Source organism: Lagopus leucura, unplaced genomic scaffold, assembly GCF_019238085.1.
Source record: "Lagopus leucura isolate 7727_CA_CO unplaced genomic scaffold, USGS_WTPT01 Super-Scaffold_100019, whole genome shotgun sequence".
Taxonomy (NCBI): Eukaryota; Metazoa; Chordata; class Aves; order Galliformes; family Phasianidae; genus Lagopus; species Lagopus leucura.
This window is the reverse complement of record NW_024962273.1, coordinates 8586858-8608202: the sequence shown is the minus strand read 5'-3', so window position 1 is coordinate 8608202 and position 21345 is coordinate 8586858. Positions and strand designations below refer to the sequence as shown.

General features: G+C 42.5%; 1 protein-coding gene and 1 long non-coding RNA gene across 3 annotated transcripts; both read right to left on the bottom strand.

Moving 5' to 3' along the window:
- Nucleotides 1-485: 485 nt before the first annotated feature.
- LOC122183642 (protein mono-ADP-ribosyltransferase PARP14-like) lies at nucleotides 486-18276 on the bottom strand. 2 transcript variants are annotated; one of them, XM_042877865.1, is made up of 17 exons: nucleotides 18090-18276; nucleotides 16457-16590; nucleotides 16332-16365; nucleotides 13262-13516; nucleotides 11983-12219; nucleotides 9189-11482; nucleotides 8307-8543; nucleotides 7857-8078; nucleotides 7695-7749; nucleotides 6918-7067; nucleotides 6222-6284; nucleotides 4970-5137; nucleotides 4607-4810; nucleotides 3920-4516; nucleotides 3380-3525; nucleotides 1859-2033; nucleotides 486-1572 (listed from the first exon to the last, which is right to left on the bottom strand). In XM_042877865.1, exons 1-17 carry the CDS (start codon nucleotides 18274-18276, stop codon nucleotides 1283-1285), a joined length of 5448 nt encoding a protein of 1815 aa, XP_042733799.1. In that variant the 3' UTR covers nucleotides 486-1282. The 2 variants fall into 2 exon arrangements, with proteins under 2 accessions (XP_042733799.1, XP_042733800.1); XM_042877866.1 differs by lacking the exons at nucleotides 16332-16365; nucleotides 16457-16590; nucleotides 18090-18276 and adding an exon at nucleotides 14752-14860.
- Nucleotides 18277-19228: 952 nt separating this feature from the next.
- Nucleotides 19229-21071, bottom strand: LOC122183681. The gene is made up of 3 exons (XR_006180332.1): nucleotides 21041-21071; nucleotides 20520-20638; nucleotides 19229-20010 (listed from the first exon to the last, which is right to left on the bottom strand). It is a non-coding gene; the product is annotated as an uncharacterized LOC122183681 (long non-coding RNA).
- Between the last annotated feature and the right edge of the window lie 274 nt (nucleotides 21072-21345).

Sequence of the window (21345 nt, the reverse complement as noted above, 5' to 3'; positions counted from 1 at the left end):
CGGTGTGGGAAGCGCAGTGCAGCGCGGAGCAACGCAGGGCTTATCTAAGCAGCGTTGTGCAGAGAAACGCAACGTGTTAGCAACGCAGCGCTGAGCAGCGCACTGTGCTGGGCAGCACAGCAGAGCAATGCAGCGCCGTGCAGTTGTGCATGCTGCAGTGCAGGGCTGTGTACCCCAGCTGGGTGCAACGTGGCATAACGCAGCGCTATGAGATGTAATGCAATCGAAATGGGTCCACGCAGTCCTGCGGCTGCAGGAGGTTCAGTGCACTGGGTTTGCTGCAGCCAGCTGGTTGAAGCTCACAGTGCAGTGATGTAGCTGCCAGGCCCCCTTCTGCCCCCAGGAGGTACCCAATGTCAATTAAGGCTTTCCAGCTTATTTCTGTGTATAGCATCGCTATACCATAAGTGTACTCTGATGTAAAGCAACACTTCTAATTGAAGTGCACCCTCTCTGTAAACAATGACTCGCAATACCACATAATCTACTTGTAACTTCTTTTAATAAGATGAAACACACAGGGCTTTTAATTGACAGTTGCAAGGTGATCACTCTAAGTGCATAACCTGCGTATGTTCAAGGGTATGTATACTGTTATTTATTTGCTTTACAGAACATGAAGTGTTTTCAAATGGTTTACCTACAGTATGTATCTATGTGTCCCTAGAATGTGTGCCCATACTGATTGAAAGTGTCCCTATAGACAACTCTGTCCAAAGTGGTGCTTCTGGAGAAAGGTTGTGTTTCCATTTCATCCAGCAGAAATTAATCACTCTTTACTATCCTAAGAACTCCAGAAGCAATAACTGTGTCCGTAGCATCTGAACTTACGTAATGCATAGAATCACACAGACAGTAAGGTTGGAAAAGACCTCTAAGATCTTCTAGTCCAATCATCAACTCAACACCACCATGCCCTTCAGTGCCACATTTGTCCTTTTCTCGAAAACCTCATATAGCAAATCTAAAGTCAGATGGCAACAGGTATGGCACAGCAGCTCCCATTCCTATCAGTTCCCATCTGCCTTGCTTGGGAGGAAGTCTATGCTGTTCTCAAGCTCTTGCTACACCTCTACGGAACTAAATTTGAAATGTGAGTATTAAAACAATGCATTCTGAAATAATTGCTTATCCTGGCCTTAGTGACTATGAAGACTTATTTAAGCACCTGAATAGATTAAAAAAGCACTTAAGAGACGTAAGAGTAAACATCAAATAAAGAAACGCCTGTTACATTTTATATAGAAAAGGCACCAGCATTTTTTAGACTATGAAGAGTATTCTACTGTCTGAAAGTAATAAGGTATTCTGGATATGCCTGAATGTCATTAAATATGACAAACATCTTTGGAGAATTCTCATCATCGACTACACTGTCGTACAGGTCAGTAGGATCTGCTGAGTGTTTTGGAGGTGGAGTGACCAGCCCTCTGCTCCCAACACAGAACTCCCCTGTGAGGACCCGAGCCAGGTACATGTATTTTCGGCCACTCGTATCTGGTTTTGAGTAAATATCCTGAGCGGAGTAAATGGCATTAACAGCAAAGTAGGTTCCATTTCCAATGACTGCAGCTGTTTGGAAAGATGTTTTCAGATACAGTTAGTGTTTTTATTCCCAGAATAATCTCTTAAACTCTCTCTTTTTTTTTATTCTACAGAAATTATAAATTGCTTGTAGTTTATCAGCATAGTCTGAGTAATAATCTTTTTTATTCATCCAACATGAATCCCCTTAGACCAGGCTGAAATGTCAACCAGACCTGAGACAGGATGCCCAAGTCTCTCAAAATCAAGTCAGCCCTAGAGATCTGCTGGTGCTGTGTACACCTTCTCTTAACTGCTTTGGAAAATGACTCACCATTAATTCCAGCAAAGCCACGATTAAATCCATTGTAGTTGATTGCGTTCAATGAGATTTTAGCTGTCCCGTGAAACAACAGCTTCTCATTATCTTGATTTTTGTTCTTCATACACAGAGACTTCTTTTTGATTTGGTAGGTCTGCCAGAGGAAGGGATTTTGTATTCTTTGAATCTGCGAAGTCACAAAATAGAGCTATAGTAGGGACCAATATCAATCATGACCACAAGACATCAAAACCAAACCAAACTGAGAGAATGACAATAATTATCACTATACCTGTTAGTGTGTGTTTAGTGAGCCTCCTGAAAATCAGAAACCAAGGTAACTTACAAATGGTTTTTGAGCTTGTAATTTTTGGTACACATTTGTCTTGCCTTCCATACCACGTACAAGGCAACTATAGCAGCACCGGTATTTTCAGAAATAGGTTGTTCTACCACTGCTAGTGGAAAGGAAGCACTGATGCGAGATGCATTCCACACATCTTAGTAATCTTTACTGATGATTTTTCCCATCAGAAGGGTAGGCTGTAGCAATAGCATTACAGTGAATTTATCTTCTAGACCTCAGCAAAAAGTCAAAATTACTTCTTTTCCTTTGTAGAAAATCCTATTTAAAAATAAATTGGCAGGAGGACAGATGTTGCTGGGTTTTTTTTTGTTTTTGTTTTTTTTAAACATTGTACTCTAATATCTTGCTCTATTCCTATTTTCTTGACCACGATCATTGGAGAAATTTTTTTTTCAAACAAGTTTCTCACTCTTAATATCATTTTATTTTCTCACAGAATCCTATCTTCTCCCTGGCAATTAAATCTCTATCCATTGTTTTATGGATTTTTCAATAAAAAAGGATCAAATCACGACACTTCAGTTATAACCAGCACCGTAGCCTGAAAGGCTGTCTGAGACCAGCAGGGAAATCCACTCCTCTAGTAGTAAAACATTAAAAAGCTTTACAGCCAGCCTGCAAGGACAGGGCTGCAGAGAACTAACTGGGCAGCTGGCTCTTTCAGTAGAGTCTCTGCATCTCCAAATGTTTCTCCCATCGACAGCTTGCCACCCTACAGACTGATGGGCAGCTCTGCTGCATTCTGTGTTTAAATCTTGTCAACTTTGAGAACGAAATGAACTGCAGAAGATGAAGCAGAGTTTAATCCAATGCATAGCTGGAAGGCTGCAGTCTTTCATCTTTTAAATCATATTTGTTATGTGAAATAAGATGCTTTCTTTTTAATTTTGAATGATTTTGTTCATGTGCCCAATTTCAACATACAATTCCCTAATGCATCATGTTAACTATTCAATACCACATTAGTTAAACAGTTATAGCTTGCATACTTACAGTCACTCATTTTGCATTATTAGGAAGGCAGAAATGCCAGTGCAACTGTTAGGAATTTTTGGGGAGCCTGATGCAGAAGGTGTATTAGATTACAGAAATGTGACAAACAGATACTTAAGTATATTAAATGCTTTCAGCCCAAGAGTTCATTTTTTCCCCCCATAGGATTTCACCTTCTCTATGACAAAGCTGTGAGCAGTTTTCTGAAATCTCTTCTGAACTTCGAGATACTCCTGACACGATTGTGTGAGGGCCACCAGTTTGACTCGTTCCCCTTGCATGTCTTCCCACTTTGCAGGGAACTCTATTGACTGCATATCTGCAAAACAGGAACTGTTTTAGCATCACTCTTATCTAGCTCACTTTTGTAGTTTGACTGCAAACAGGGGGCTGAGAGCACAGTAAATATTATAAAATACTCGATTCCAAACATGTTCCTTTGGAAAATTTATGTATGAAGCCTATGCTTACTAGTTACATACACATGGATAACTTTTGTATTTACAATAGAAGTTATGATTTCTGTCATACCTACTCTACTACTGATTACGAACTTAGAATTGCTAGCTATGGCATGCCTGGCTAAATAAGTAAGTATGTAAGTAAATTGCTAGGGAGAAAATTACTTCTTTGGAATAACTTGTTTGTAATTATCAGAATTATCATTCAATAGCCACTATTAAAGGTTTCTTATTAGCAAAGCTGTAATTTACCTTCATTCTTTGGCACACGTTGAATGTTTATAGTTCTTCCTTGGTCATTAAGAGCCTGTAGAGTATTCAGATCCACCCTATAGTTGTTCTTGTTAATTCTGATGGTCAGATGTGTTTTTTTATCTATTTTGGCATCTTCCAGCTGCATATTTGTCAGTTTATCAAAAGCAACAAAGCTATCATCAGTTCTTTGATACCTCCATTCTACTAGGTTATAAACAAGTTCTGCCTTGGATTGTTCTTCTTGAGTAGTCATTATTTTTTTGATCATTTTTTGAACTTCCACAGAAACAGAACAGACTTCCCTGCTAATACCAGAAATTGTAATGCAAGGTGGAGAATGGCTCTTATCAAGCTGAATGGTAACATGCTTTCCTCTCTGGAGATCTGCCAAAGCCTCAATTTGTCTCTCATCAAAATTTTCAATTAGCTCATCTACAATCTTGTTTTCAAACTGTTCCTTTAAAATCAAATCTACTATCCAGGACTCAGTTGCATCCACATTTCTTTTGCTTTCTCCACAAATCTGAAATGTAACTTTATCAACTTTCTTCTCCAAAACCTTCTTGATGGATTTTTTCTGGCCCCAAGAACACGCTGTTGGAGAAATATATGTTAGTTAATTAGTTTTATACAGAAGATCTTTAGTTTTGTGAGCCCAAGCATACAGACAACCCACCTACTTACATTTTAGCGTAGACATCCACGATTGCGGTTCAAACAAATCTAAATCTTCTCTTTTCATGCTTTCATAAAAGTCTCTCAGCATATGTTCCTGGAAGATTACTATTCTAATTTCTTTCAAATGCTGTACTGATCTACTGCTTGCAAATTCCACTATAGCATCCAACATATCATCAGCTACCTTTGCTGGGTTCTGTCGTGCAGCACCTACACAAGAATAGATGACGCATATCAGGAAGTGAACATTATTTAAATCAAGGCAGCATCCAGCTCATACAGGTTGGCGTCACTCTCTCTTCTCCCATTATGCCTTCTCACCAAACACCCCAGTCACAGCTCTAATCACTTCCCCATGAAAACACAAACCTGTTCCAATTGCTGGAAAGGCAACAGATTTGTAGCTCCTTAGCTCACACTCATGAAGTACTTTGGAAACCTGATTCTTCACATTCATACTGTGAATCAAGTGGATGATTTTACTGCATGACAGTGCGCCACCCTCTGTAGTAATAAAACCACTTTGAAGCTGTCCAGCTGGAAGAGAGAAGATAAAAAAGGAGACATTTTCAAAGTGGCTATTTTCTGATAAGGCAAATATTAATATGGATGCTAGTGTACACTAGCGGGATAAATACTTGAAGAAGAGTGGAAAAAGCAGAAAAGTCCACTGTGAAAGGTGGTGACACACTGAAACAGGTTGCCCAGAGAGGTTGTGGATGCCCCATCCCTGGAGGCATTCAAGGCCACGCTGGATGTGGCTCTGGGCAGCCTGGTCTGGTGGTTGGAGACCGTGCACAGAGCAGGGGGGGTTGAAACGATGATCATTGTGGTCCTTTTCAACCCAGGCCATTCTATGATTCTATGTGTGATTATCCTGGCCGTAGATTATCCAAGTTTTCTCTGTAAATATTCCAATGTCAGAATTTCATGAGACAATAATTCAAGTGATCGCACATTTTCTGTTTGACTGCAATTTCCTGGAATCTCTCCTTTGAAGCAGTTTCTTATTTAGTACAACTTGATTTATGTTCAATTTAAATACAGCTCACTTTTATTTAAAGGCATGCCAATTGAATGTGCACAATTCATTTATACATGAAATCCTCTCTTTTGTCACTTACTCACTGAAAGCTCAAACTGTTACTCTGCAGAGGAGCCGAATGTTTAAAATAATGTCTTGAAGTTAATGACTAATTAATTGGTCTAAGAACTGTGGTACAGAACCTTTGGAAGGGTTCTTGCATTTTTTCAGATCAACACTGTTGGATTATAAACACTTCAGGTCAAAGTCATGTGTGAGGATAAATGGACTCGTGTACAGTCCAGCATGCTTGAATAACTTCAGGGCTGACATCTTACACCGTATTATTTTCCAAGCATTTATTAGCATCAGAAGTCTTCCTACATCTGTGCAGCTGTGAAAAGGAAAATTCTTAAAGCATACACCAGGGCAACAGGATTTCTCTGAACTCCTAGCACTGAGAGGTTTTTTTTTTAAAAAAAAAAAGATAAAATAATTATGCTATCAGGATACAGAGTTATAGCAAGAACAGTAAGTGCTTTGAGAGAAGAAAAAGAAATCTAGTTTAAAAAAAAAAAAGTACGTGTTCTAACATACCATATTGATCACATTCTTCTTCAACATCGGAACCAGCAGCATCCATAATAGCTTTGAAAACCCCTTAAATTATTCAAGAAAATACACATTAAGTCAGCTTCAATACTTCTACTCAAAACTCCAGCTGAGTTCTGTAGTTTGAACACTAAGTATCAGAGTACAAGAGGCAAAGGGCAAAACCTTGCCAGTTCCTCCGAGTGCCTTCTATCACAAACTGCACTGGCTGCAGATAGAACACTGTCTTTGTTATTGATTGGAAATCCTTAGAAATGACTCCTCTTTTGTTCTATTTGGTAATTTTATGACCTTCGCCAAACTCTCAGATTGCTTTGAATTATACATTTGGTGTCTTCACTCTTACACAGTTGAGGCTTGGGCTTATAATGAAATATAAATGTAAAGAAATATACTAGGATGAGAATTTTTCCATAATTATATTTGATCCCAAAAATCCCTTTTATTTAAGCGTTTTTCATTTTAAACCTCTGAGTAGTTTGAAAACTACATGAATATTTAGAACATGTGATAAAACTGTTTAAGACCTATTTCCTGACAAATCACTGCTTTCTATTTCTCATCTGAAAAATAAACTTCATGAATGTCATGGACAACTCTCTCCCCTCTGTGTTCCTAGAAGCTAACATAAGTTTTCCACTGAAGAACTACATATTCACTGTAGTTCTTTATCAGCAATACCTGATGTGGCATCAAATGTTCGATTTGATATATTTACAATGACCTCTGTGTCTTCCTTGGTAATATCTCCACTAATTACTTTGAGCGTAATGGAGCCAATCTTCATTTTATAAACTCCCAATGCTTCAGTTGAAACAGGGCTGATGAAGTCTGCAAGGAAAAGAAAAAGATCTTAGAACACTACAGTTGCGGCTTTGGATATTATCCGCTTCCACTGAAGGGAACTGTAAATTTATCCTTTCGTGGAGTTTACTGTCAACCAGCTCAACAGCACCTTGACAGTCTCTGCCTACTTCTCTTTAATTCCATTTCCAAAAGCAGAAAGGTACAGTACTTTTCCTGCTTAAATACTGTGAAAGTGAAACCAGCTCAATTCCTGCAAGTTTGTGCAGTGTCAGTTCAGGAAGGACTGCTAGAGACATGTGATGAGACCAACTCTGTGAGAGACTTTCTTCTCTGAACTCTAAAATGATATGAAGCATTATCAGCAATGGAGATCCCAACACAACCTTAAACCCTTTGAGCTGGAATACTAATGGTTCTCTTACCAGGTTGTCCTCCTCCATATACTAAGATTGGTCATATTAAGCTCTCCCTCAGCAAAAGAAATTCCTCATCAAGATTTTTATAGATGAAATTTAAGAATGTCAGTCCATTAAGAGGAAATAAACGTTCCTTCTTTCTTATGATATTTCATCTGTTTCCTGCTACATATAAAACCACTTGCAGTACTTACATTCTCCTCCACGTCCCACCTCCTGTCCCAACAAAACTTACCTCGCCGAGGTGCTACATCACCAGTTACCCTACGTTTTAGTTCATTGGTAAAAGCCTAGAAAGAGAGAAAAGGCACCAAAGATACAATTTCAGGCTTTATGTACTAAATATTTATATAATTAAATTTAACTGTCATGTCCCACAGATGGCAGGGAAAAATACCTGAATGTTATACATATCATCCGGGTGCAAGAGAAAGTGAACTTCCTGGAGAGTCTTCCGACTGTGACTGCTGCTGAACTTGAATACTTCATCAAACATTAACTTAGAAACAACAGTTTTAGGAAATCTAAATCCCTCAGTTCCAATAGCTGGAAAAGTGATGGAATTCAGTCCAAGTTCTTCAGTTTTCATCAAGCATAAATTGACTATGTTTTCTAGGGTCTGTAAAACACAGCAAAGATCAATTATTTAAGAAAATGAGAAAAAAATACTTTTGCATTTCATCATACACTGTTAGATCCATAGAGAATATGCTGGTATAAGAAAAAGCTGAGGGTACACAAGGTGTCTTTAAGGTCGCTGAAACAGGAGGAAATGAAGTTCGTTTGTCTAGAAGAGCCGTTTCAAATACTGGCATTTCAAATATTTTAAAACTAAATTCAAACGTACCTTGAGGGCCTGCCCACTTCCTCTGTCCCACTGGGAAAGTACAGCATGAAACACGAACTTGCAAGCCAGAGTGCATCCACTCGTGCAGAGCACACTCCCGTTACCAACTGCCTGTTGTCCTTTTTCCTTGTCAAACTCCACCTGGAGCTCTGGTCCAGCCTCTTCCAGCAAGGCACGGCAGAGAGGCCCCACACCAAACCCCAAATCTGTGCCAACACTGTTGACGATAACGTCAGTCTGCAACAAAATGAAAACAAAAATATCTCTAGCCAGACTTCAAAAATGCATTTGCCAGCATCGTCACAAGATACAAAACGTACTGCATAAAGCCCATGTAAGCCACAAAGCTTAATGCACATTTCCTCCCTTTCACTGAAAAGAGACTGTATTCTGATCAGAAGCAGCATCTTTTGCACGAAAACAAGGTGAAAGAATTGCTTTCATGAAGCAAAACAGGCCAAATTGTTTGCTTTCCAGATCACAGGAGGTATTTTATTGACAAATTATTTAAAATGTGTGCCCTGCTGAACATTTTTACGTCTAATATTGCTCTTCTGTTGCAACAGGCTCTTAGAGACAGACTGAGGAAGAAACTAATATAGGGGGAAAAAACAGGTCTAGACTTTGAAAAAATAAACCAAACATGCACTCTTCTATGGGACTGCTTTCCTAAAGTAATTTCTTTAATGACCATGTCACAATTCACACTGACCCTAGATCTGGAGAATAAATAAAACCCAGCTAGAAATAAAACATCTGAAATTCATGGCTGCCCACTAGAAATAGTGCATTCACCAGAATGACAGACCCCGGTCTGAAATCTATCGGTTCTGCCATCTTGCTTTCTTGTTTAGCTACCACATAGAAAATTTAAAGACTTACTGTTGCATCTATGATGTCTTTCTCCTCCACTCGGATGCACAGTCCTTCTGCTGTCGTAATCATCTTCTCACCATCTGAAGCCACGCAAAGATACTCTCCTCTCTCCTCACTCTCACTCTCCTGCTGCCTGTGATCTGTAGAGCATCCCTGCTGTGGCGCTGAGGTGGATGGCTTAGTTCTAAACACTCTATGTACAGTCTCACTCAAAACCTGAACTGTTTCTTCATCAATGGCAACAAGATGAATCTCCTTCAAGCTGCTTCCCCCATTGAATTCTTCCAGGGTTTTCTTGATGGCTGACACAATTGCATTTACACACTTCCGCAGCGGGAAGCCAAAAATCCCTCCGCTTACAGAAGGGAAAGCTATGGAGCGATGATTATATGTGTCAGCCAGCTGCAGGCTCTTTGTAATGGCCTGTCTTAACAGGTACACACACTTTCCTACCCTCTTCTCCTTCCACCGGGGCCCAACAGCATGGATGACTTGTTTGCAGGGGAGCTTCCCCGCTCCTGTGATCACCGCACACCCGGCCTGCAGACTCCCCCTCTTCTTCACCACCTCATCGCACTCAGCCTGCAGCCCTGGACCAGCTGCTTGGAGCAGTGCCCAAGCGAGGCCACCAATGTGTTTTAGGTCTTCGTTTGATGCATTCACCACAACATCAACTGGGTAATTGCACAAGTTGCCTTTATATACCAGCACTTCAACACCATCTTGTAGGATTTGCCTGTAGTGGAGCTTTCGTTCCTCGTTATCATCAACATTTTCACTCTTCTGCTGTTCTTCTTCTTTCAGCCTAATCAGACAGTTAAACTTCTGCTTTGCCTCAAAAATAAATGTATCTTTCCTGTCGACAAAGAACTGCTTTGCCCCTGGCTTATCAATTGACACATCCTTCCAGTAAAGGGATGAGATAATTTTTTCCAACACAGTGGCTGCTTTTGACACTTCTGCTCTTGGTCCGCACAGGGAAATACATGGTGTCTTGGTATGAAAGCATACTGTCCCACCCTTTTTCCTCAGTTCATCACAAACAGCAGATTTTTCCTTCTCTATGAACTCCACTGCTGCCACCAACTTAGCAGGGATTTCTTTTTCCACCTGCATGTTTCTATCTATAAAATCATAAAGGTTCTGATAAACTTCTTCTACAGTCTCAGTAAAGCCAGTAATGATCACTGTATTTTCATTTCCAACAGGTTCATGGATGACTACAGCTTCCTGGGAAGAGGGGTACTTCTTACACAAGAAGGCAAGCAGATCACTCCACTCTTTCATTTTAGTGACTTCAGAGTCCTTCACATCAATGCTCTTATATGCTAGGCTTGCCTTTAATCGCTTTTCTCCTTCTGAAAGATCTTTAGAAGTCTCTCCAAATACCACCACAGTGTCACCCTTGAGCTCATAGAAAGCATTAATTTTGTTTGCAGTAAATAACATCTCTGACATTGTCTTACTATTTACACAGCGTAGGTGTAGGAAAACATTGTTATTAACATTAACTGATGCCGAAGGCATATTCAATACCTTTTCCAGTAAGTTGGCTTTGGTTTTATAAACTTCTGCAGATAATCCACACAACTGAACAGCCTGTTTTGTCTCGTCATAAGAGATCTTTAAGCATGGATATTCTTCATGAATTTGCTTTTCTAGCCCAGCATTATACAAAACTGCATATTTCCCTGGGGTGATGGACACAGAAATTTCTATGGTTTGTTTTTTCCTTTCACTTTCCTCCATGGCTTTTTCCATGCATTCCCTCACTTCTTTCTCTGCACTGTCCACAGCTGCTCTGTTACCTGCTATCACCACCATCTCCTCAGAAATATCAGTTATGATCAAATCAGCGTCTTTCATCAATCTGTTCTTCACATCTTTCCACTTAGCTGAACTTACTTTACACTTTATAGCTACATAACACGACATGATACGTGAGAACTCAGTGGAAACATCTTGCTTCCAGGTCTTGATCAACTTAATCATTGTTTCCTTCTGCTCAGAGATAGATGATGATGGACACAGCGTGATTTCTGGTTGAGCACAGTCTGCCTGCGGCCACTTTAGACAGCAATGGCAATTTGCCATTTCCTGGTTTATGGCTTCAGTCAGTCTATCTTGCCTTTGTAAAAACTGCCAGACATAGGGATCTAGTGGCATCACCACAGGGTCTGGCATCTTGGTAACTGGTCTGTCTTTCCCGTACAGAGCAGTTCCCAGCGAGTGGTAATATGGATGCACAGAAACCGGTGTTTGTTGAAGTAAATGCTGCTTTTCCAAGACAGTGCTTAGATCTAAGTTATATACACACATACACACATCATTAGTTTCAAATCAAGTAAATTAATCTATGATTAACACAATTAAATTGAATAAAATAACTTGTCTTGTTTGGCCACTTGAAGGAGCTATTTTCATGTCTTTCTGATTTCCCAGGCACTCTGTAGGGGACAAGGGGTTCTGAATAGTTTAACGAATATGCTTATGTCATTAATTCCTTATACAGCTGTGGTTTTCTTTCACTTCCTAAGGAAACCACAGCACAGAGCAGGGCCAAATCAGGACAATACTATGAAATGGACCTTACTTTCAGCCTAAAAAAAAAAACCTCATTGTCCCAATGCATTTTTTTTTTAATAATATTTGCCATTTGGTAGGAGCAGACAAATGAAGTGAATCATAAGATTGACAGGGGCTTAAAACACATTACCAAGAACTAAATCACATACTAACATAAACATTCCTTAGCAAATGCAGAACATCAAAAGAAAAGCAAGGACAGAGGCAGCCTTACCTTTGTGATCACAGAAAGTAATGATGGCCGAGTTCTCCTCAGGGAAGAGCTGGATGTCTGACAAAGGCCCTCCTCCATTTTGTGTGTTCTCAAAATAAACTGTGAGATAGTCTGTGGAAACGTTATCTGGTATGTTTTCAGCCTTGAGGCTGCGAGTCACTTCAAGAAGCCTGGCAGTTATTTTGAATCTTTTCACTCTTTTGTTTTGTGTGAGGTTGTTGATGAATTCTTGAGTATCTGTAGACAGAAAAGCAGCGTTAATTCAACATGTTTTCCCACATCCTTATCATTATGGCTGGCACAGGAGAGAGCAAAGTTTGCTTTTCCCTGCATTTGCAGAAAAGACAGCTGCAAAATAACTCGGTGTTGTAACAAAAGGGGGGAAGTGGACACAGCCATGTTACTTCATGCTATTCGTTACTACTTCCTCTGTCTCCTCATCCATATCTTGTATATACTAAGCACTTCTCACTGTTTCACTGTCTTCTGGATGTCACAGAGTTGACCCGATCAATCTACGTCCGTGACAGGGGGCAACAGGCCTCTACCCTCCCCCCCCCCCACCCCAGTTCCACAAAAATGGGAAGGAAGAAAGGGAGGAGAAGAACAGCAGCAGCAATCTATGGAGGAAAACTTATTTTACTATAATATCGGAATACAAGATAACATAATACAATACAATTTAACTGAAATTGAGATTAATAAATCAGATAAGATGAGAGAGAGAGTTCCCAGGACCAAGTAAAGCCTGAAAAGCTTGGAACGGCCAGGAAAGCACCTCCAGCACCCACTGCAAGGCAGCAAGAGGGTGCCCCCCCGCCCGGCAGGGCCAGATCCCGTGACTTATGTAATGTACAGGGATAGGTAGCTGGAATTGGGGCATTAACACTTTAATACCCAGTACATTACATGTTGTTTTGATGTGGAATACTGAAACCCAAAAAAAAAAAAAAAACCAAAAAAAATAGAAACATGACACTGGAACAGAGACTTTATATACTCCAATAATCTACAGAATCCAGCTCCATACTCAGCCTGTTTCTAGTTCTCCATCTGTCTTAAAATGAGATAGAATGTCACGATTTTCCTTTTCACTCTAAAATTTGGAGCACATTTTCATGGAGCAGTATATAAAACTTTCATCTTGCTTGAGAGACCACTGCAAAGGTAGTTTATAAAAACCTCAGTCTCTAAAAGGAAACAAATCAAGCTCTGGATGCTACAATTCACACATATGCAATATGCATGAAAATAATTGTCAGTGTTCATCCTGTCTTACCAGCACTTTTTAGAAAAGTAGCTACAGCAACATTTAACTCCGGTATCATTTCCACAGTGAAGTCATCATCCGCAGCTAAACCGCTGACATCCTCTAGCAGTATCTGTATGCATTTTGCACTGCATCCTTCAACATTTCCAAGCACCACAGAAGGTGAAGTCTCTGCAGACTGTTCTGCAGCTTTCTCCATGGAGCGAGACCTCTCCTGGAGTTCACTCTTTGGAAAATCATTCTCTGTTTTCTGCAAAGCTCCTCCTGCAACATTTTTAACAGAAAGAGAAATAGACCCTGTTATATTGGTGCACATTTCCAGGAATAAATAGAATCATAGCATCGTAAAGGTTGGATCGAAGATCCAACTGTCTCTCCCCTAGCACAACTTGAGGCCATCACCTCTCATTTTACTGCTGTCACCCAGGAACCAAGGCCAAATCCCACCTCCTCAGAACCTCCTTCAAGGGAATTGTAGAGAGCCATAAAGTCTCCCCAGAGCCTCCTCCAAACTGAACAATGCCAGTTCCCTCAGCTTCTCCCCATAACACTTGTGCTCCAGACCATTTGCAGCTCTGCTGCCCTTCTCTGTACACAATCCAGAGCCTCAGAATTTTTCTCATAGCAAAGAGCCCAAAACCAAACTCAGCATTCAAGGTGCAGCTTCACCCATGCTGAGTACAGAGGGACAATTAGCTCCCTGCTCCTGCTGGCTGCACTGCTGCTGGTAGAAGCCAGGATGCTGCTGGACATACAGCCAACCTCAGAAGTATCCCCTACCCCAAATCTGCATGGCCAAAGGACCACCAGCTATCACTCAAGATTTTTTTTGCTGAGATTTTACTGAAATTGGAGGGGAGCTGGGGTCAGGCAGGGGGTGGGACAGACAGGCTGGGGGGGGAAGGGGAACAGATCCATCTCAGCAGCTCTTCCTATTTCACCTGTATGGCCTGAAGGTAACTGCAAATGGGATCTGAGAGAGCTGTCCCTCAAGCCAACAGAGAGCAGGAAGGCTCCTTCAGCTTCCAGACACATGGTCTGTCAAAACCAGAGGGTTCTGCAGGACCCAACAGGAGACACTGCCATCCAGCAGCTGCCCAACAGTACTCTGTCCCCAACATGGCAATTTTCCCTGTTAGGAGCATCCATCAGGGGCAGAAGCACCATCTCTGACACCAAGAGATATCTGTGCAGCCAGCTGCTGACTGACCAGGCAGAAGACAAACCCCCAGCACCTGCAAGTCAACCACAGAGCCACACAGTGCTCGCAGCAGCCATCCTTGCAAACAGTGGCAGCTTTCCTCTCACTGTCCCAATGAACACAAGTTGCTTTTACTTAAGCAACCAATAACACCCAAGCCATGCAGCAGCACCTTTGATACTGTATGATGCTTTCTGACCTCACTGGAGACCTCCACCCCACCAGAACCCTGTGCCACCATGCAGGTCTGCGCAGACCCTCAGTACTCTCACCCCCCACAGCCACTCTGTTATCTCACCAGGTGCTGGTCCTGTCCCTACAGCATCCTCTGGCCTCACACCTTCTGTGGGAACAGACACCTTCACCCCACGATTCCGACGGGGGCCCATGGAGCCAGCAGTCTGAGCAGGCCCAAGGGAAGAGAGGGAAATGCAGGAGCAGGGCTGGAGCAGGCAGTCAAGCCAAAGGGCTGCACACTGCTGGCTAGAGGGTTTCAGGAGCAAGCCTGATATACAGCAACAACTGATATACCGAAGCCATAATATTTACAGAAGGGAGGCTTTGAAGGCCTAACAGCATAACCCTGACAAGAAGAAAACAAGACACAGCTGCAGAAGCAACAGCTCTGTGCCCACCACTGCATCTCCACATCATAGACAGGAATCATCTGTGTCACCACACCCAGTGCAGAAAATGGACAAAAGAGGAGAAACATGCACAGCAGCATTAAACCAGATTTAGTACAGAAAGGAAAATGCCCCAGTGCTAGCACTGACAAATTTCCTGAGGAACTGGTCCTTCTTGGTGGCCTAGTATTGACTTTTCACCAAGGCAGGTATATTTTGATGTGCAGTGCTGCTCTCCAGACTGGCTGCGGAGCCACAAAACTTGCTAGAATTTTGCTGAAAGGGAATCTGGACAAGTAATCAAGTTCACCATGATAGTGGTGAGATGTGCCACTTAACAAAGTCTATTAACTGCAGAGAGCGCAAAGACACCTGGCCTGGGATTAAGACCTCCCATTTGTTTGCGTGTATGTCTCATTTTAGAGCAGTTATGCAGGATAAAGGAACTAAATCCCTCTCTGGATGCATTTCTCTAATGAAATTGGCTAGTATAGAAGCTTAAAAGAGACACGTGGTTTAAGCATGGCAGGGTGAACCCCATCCTTGGTGCACATACCTGGCTATGCATGCTTCCCTACATCACCTGAGCCCGAGTATCAAACTCAGGAAGTAGTTTTAAGCACAGCACTCGTCTTGGTTCAGTGTGGGATAGAGTTAATTTTATCCCTAGTAGCTAGTACAGAGCTGTGTTTTGGCTTTAGGCTGGGAAGAATGTTGATAACAGATATGTCAGCTGCTGCAGAGCAGAGCTCTGAGTCAAAGACTCTGCAGATTCTCATGCTGCCTGAGAATGAGAGCTGGGGGTGCACAGGGAGCCTCAGGGAGTGCACAGCCAGGGTAGCTCACCCAAAGCACCAAAAGGATATTCCATACCATACAATGTCATGCTCAGTAACAAAGTAGGGGCAATTGAACAGATGGGATTCCATTGCTCAGGGACTGTCTGGGCATCGGTCAGCTGGTGGTGAGCAACTGTGTCATGCACCACTTGCTCTTTTTTGTTATTAGTATTCCCTCCTTTCTCATTAAACAGTATATCAATCCATCAGTTCTCTCACTTCTACCTTTCTGATTCTCAACCCCATCCCACTGTAGGGGAATGGCTGTGTGTGCCTGGCTGCTTCTGTTTTCCCACATCACCTGGGCCAGGCTGTCAAATTCAGAGAGAAACTTTCAACCCAACTCCCCACCGAGTGGGAGATCTGCTTTTATTTCAGGAAGAATCGTCACAGAGAGATGGACAACAGCTTACCTTCTCTTTGAAGGCCTCTCATGGCATCCAGAGCCTAAAGTAAAATTGAAACAAATTATCACTGACTGATTTGTCATTCTCATAATTGTTTCAAAGTCCTAGTTAGGATTATAATTTGTATTCACCTTTGTGGGAACTATTTTTTCCTCAAGTGCTTCCTGTTCAGCTGCTGCTTCAAGCTCTGTGACAATGAACTTAAATTTCCCTTTTTCTCCCAAATCCAGCTCGTGAGTCTGTCTCTCAAGGACCTGTTGCTTCACTGAGGAAAACCAAAGAAAACAGTGACGAGCTGAACAGAAAAACAACTGTATACATTAAACCACATGGCACATCCTACCATTTTGCTTAGGACTCATGCATTTCCCCGCTAAGTAGAAGATCTTTAAACTCAAGACACTAGCAGAGCACGTAGGGGACTTTCCTACTGAACAGGAAGGAAACAAGCACGGAGAATATCCCAGTGACAGAACACAAAAACATAAAGCTTCACCCTGCCTGCACTGCTCCATCACACTTCCAAGCCTGTGTGAGGGCTGCAGCCCCAAGGCAATACAGGAGCCCCAGGATCAGCCCCGTGCCTGGCACACCCTCTTCCAGCAGCATGAGGCTGTCATCTTACCTCAACTTACCAGCTGGGGAGAGACAGCAGCAAGGAAGCATGGTAAAACAGAAAAATTACATACACGTAAGTTTATGTACAGACAGGAATATGTACCTACATGTGTTTAACATAACTGGAATTGAGTGCTTCCTCCCTGCTGCATGTTTTTGTTTTGTATTTCTAACATATATCTGCTGTCACAATAAGCATTAACTGCCACCATATTAATATCAATATATCAAACAAAACTGCCCTTAGTGCTGAGCCCCTTAGGCTCGCTGCCAGCCAATTGACCTCTGTTCACAACAACCCTTCAGGCCTGTTTTCTCGCATAGTGAGCAGCACATGCATCCCAGCCACATGCTGACTGAATTTCTCTGAATTCTCCAGAAGGCTGTAGGAAAATAGCATCAAACTCTTTGCTAAAATCCAAGTAAACCACATCCACAGCCTTTCCCTCATCCACTGAAGATGTCATCTTACTGTTGACAAAAATTGGATCAGAAGTTGTTTTACAATAAGGGAGATGAGGCACTGGCACAGGTTGCCCAGAGAGATGGTGGACGCCCCATCCCTGGAGACACCTGAGGTCAGGCTGAACTGGGCTCTGAGCATCTGATTGGGATGTAGGTGTCCCTGTCCCTTGCAGGGGAGTTGGACCAGAGGGTCTTTAAAAGTCTCTTCAACTCAAACGAGTCTATGATTTTACAGTAGTCAGGTAGGATCTGCTCTCCACAAACCCACACTGAGTCTGACCCCTTACTGTCCTGTGCTGTGCAATGCAATGATTTGCTCCATAACCTTTGCTGGCACTGACACCATTGGAAAGTGTTATTCCCTGGATTTATTAATTTATAGATGATAAAGGCTTACTCAAAAAAAACCATGCAGAGGATAGGACTAAGCACTGAATTCAGGCTTCTATATATGTAAATGCTCATACTGTATATTGCATATTATATCAGAGTTGCACAGTGTGTATCAGATGGTAAATCACTGGTTAGAAGGAATCTTAAAGCCCACCCAGTTCCAACCCTGTGATCCCATCCAACCTGACCTTGAGCACCTCCCTAGAAGGTACCCTTACAGCATAATACGCTACATCTCATCAAGCCAGCGTTTCCCTGCCCCCACGCCTTCTCCCCGTCCCGGCTCACCGTCGGGTTGGGCGAAGCAGACGAGCAGCTGCCCGGGTCCCCCCCGCAGCTCGCACTCGCCGCCGCCCGAGCGCTTCGGGCTCTGGAAGTAGAGCAGCAGCTTCTTGCGCAGCGCGGCCGGCGGCTCCGCGGCGCCCCAATCCCCGCGCACCAGCAGCGGGAAGGAGCCCGGCCGCGGCCCCGCCATGGCTGCGCTCTGTCAGCAGCTCCGCTGCCTTTCGCTTTCTCTTCCCGGCCGGGGGGGAGCGGCACGGGGCATTTCCCGACATAGACCTGCGGCACACACCCGGACTCAGCCATTGCCCCGCTGCACATCGCGCTTTCACCTTCGCTACACATCACGTTTGCACACACCTCCCTGGTTAGCCTCCTTCCCAAGTTTTTGAGAACTTATTTGCATTATACTTTTTAATCAGAGATACGTATCATAGAATCATTAAGGTTGGAAAAACCACTAAGATCACTGAACCCAACCATGAGCCAACCACTGATCATGCCCCTCAGTGCCACATTTCCACATCTCCCCCGAGCTGAACAACCCTAATTCCCTCACCTGCTCCTCAAGTACTGTGCTCAGTTCTCGGCCCCTCACCATGGGGAAGTCATTAAGGCACCGGAGTGTGTTCAGAGAGTGAGCTGTGAGGGGACTGGAGCACAAGTCCTATGGGGAGCAGCCTCACCCAGCAACAAAATGTAACAGAATGATGATGGAAGGTTCAGCCTCTACTGCCGTACCACCAACATCCAGTTCCTATATTGTGAGCCAACATAACAATATAGGAGGAATTAAATGGCCTTTAAAAAGCCTTAAGACACCCCCCTTCCCCCCCTCACCCCCCCTTACCCTGTTCTTTTCTGCTTAAGGTCAGAGGAACAACACTATAGCTGGTACTTAACAGAAGCATCTTCCCAACTTCCACTTTCCTGGCTCTCTTAGGCTATACCTAGGTACCTCAGGCATTAACTGCGAGTAGCAAGTTAGATCACAGTGACAGAACCTCTTACTGACCTGCCTATTGTATTAAATGCAAGTAATTCCACATTAGAGATGTGAGATGTCAGTCTCCAAGCACTCAATAACTGACCCATTCAAAACAAATGCTAAATGTCCAGAGACCACATCAGACAAACACAGCCCATTAAGTACAGATAGTTCATTTATTGAGAACTGTGAATGACAGTCGGCATCATAATTGATGACAGCTCCTCACTCTTTCAGAAACGTGAGACCAAGCACTCTGTCTCTCACTCTCCCCCACCAGCACTGCTGCAGCTAGGATGGCCAGAACACAGCATGGAGGATCACAATAGGGGAGGCGTGGGACGTCTACTGGAAACTGCTGTTAGACCACATGCCAGATTAAACTTGTCTTAAATGCATTCAGCTATTACTCTGAGAGGAAAAACATTAGTCTATGCTCAGGACATCAAAAAGAACCAGAGGCTGCTTGAACATAAACAGGCCTTTAGAAATTAATTTGATAAAACTATAAATAGTTCTCACTGCATACTTGGTTGATCTGTAGGACTGATTTATAACATAAAAGCTAAGTGACATGCAATCATGGCTGCAATCAAAATGCTCATCTAGTGAAAGTGATGAGGTACTCCGGGTAAGCTTGAATATCATTAAATACAATAAACATGGATGGATTGTTCACATTATCAGTTGAACTGTCAAACAGATCCACACTGTTGCCAACACTCTTTACTGCTGGAGTAATTGCTCCTTGTGTCCCCTGGGAATACTGTCCAACAAGGACTCGAGCCAGGTACATGTGCTTCTTCCCATTGCCATCCGGTTTTGGGTAGGTATCATTAGCAGAATAGCTGGCATTAACAGCAAAATGCTGGGTTTGTCATCCATTTGACACTTTATTTGGTAGACTTTCCACAAAGATGGGTTCTGTACTCTTTTGATCTGCAAAGTTTAAGAAGACATTCATTTCTTCTTGTTATGAAAAACATCAGTGTATCAATCACCCAGTGCTCCAAGATTCTCCTCCCAGCTACAACACATGGATACTAGATTATAAAATATGTTGGGCACATGGCTCCAGACTTCAGCACAGCAGACAGCAGTACCCATCTCAGAATGCAACAGAAACAATCCATAGGAAACTACATAAGATAGTCTTACAGGCTTCTGGGTCATACACAAAACATCTGCCTGCTGAGCACACATGGCTTAAAGGAGAAAGTGTTCTGCTCTACTGAAGAAAAGAGCATGCTCACCAGGGGCATCAAAAGTAACTGCTGAAGACTCGTACCAAACACCTCAACTGTACATCAAACCAATGCTCCTTTAAATCAGTTAATCAGATGACAGTGCTGTCACTAATCTCCTGCTCTTTGGGGGGAACATCCTAAATAAATTCTCGTGCAACTTGACTGTTGAACAATGGGCTGTTCTATAGAAGAGATGCTTACACACAGATGCACTGAGTCCCCTGTCGCTCCAGGAGTAGATAATGCTTGAAACTCATAGCTTCAATTTTCTCAGCAAGTTTACAATACTGGATCTCGCTCCTCCTTACACTGATTCTTCCCTAAAGAAACAAGTATTCCTTCAGCAAGTTAGAAAACTCAAGCCCCTCTTAGGATTCCAAAGCCAGAAACATTCAATTCCACAATACTGCCAAGCAGTACGAAACAACTGTAAGAAGTCATTATAATAACATGACAATTTCAAAAATTGCAATAGACTAACAAGCAAATTCAAAGCAAATCAGTTGAAAGAATAGGATAAATATTATTTAATTCTTCCTAGGACTTCCCTATTCACACATATATACAGGAAAACATTCACATGCATATACGTAATACTACAATGCAACAAAGAACACAGCAGTAAGAGTAGAGTAGCACAATCCCATATGACAGTAAATGAGAAGAAACCCAAAATCAGCAACTACCATAGACACAGAAACAAAGCAATAAAAACTACTTACCTCCACAATGCCTCCAGCAGACAAGAATCCCCACCAAGAGATCCTCACCACTACTGCCAACCCTTAAATGAGGTCTGGGAAGGGGGGGTGGATCCTGACTCCACCCCTTCATGACACTCAGTGCCATTAAATGCACCTGAGATAGCCTGGGTTGGCCCTGCCTTCCCACCAAGTGCTCAATCACTGTTTCAAGCCCTGACTTCGCATTTCTGCTGCAATATGAAATGACAACTCACTTTCAAAGCAAAACAAAAGGAAACCTGCACTGAGATCACTGATAGGAAAGCATTATTTTATAGAAAGTC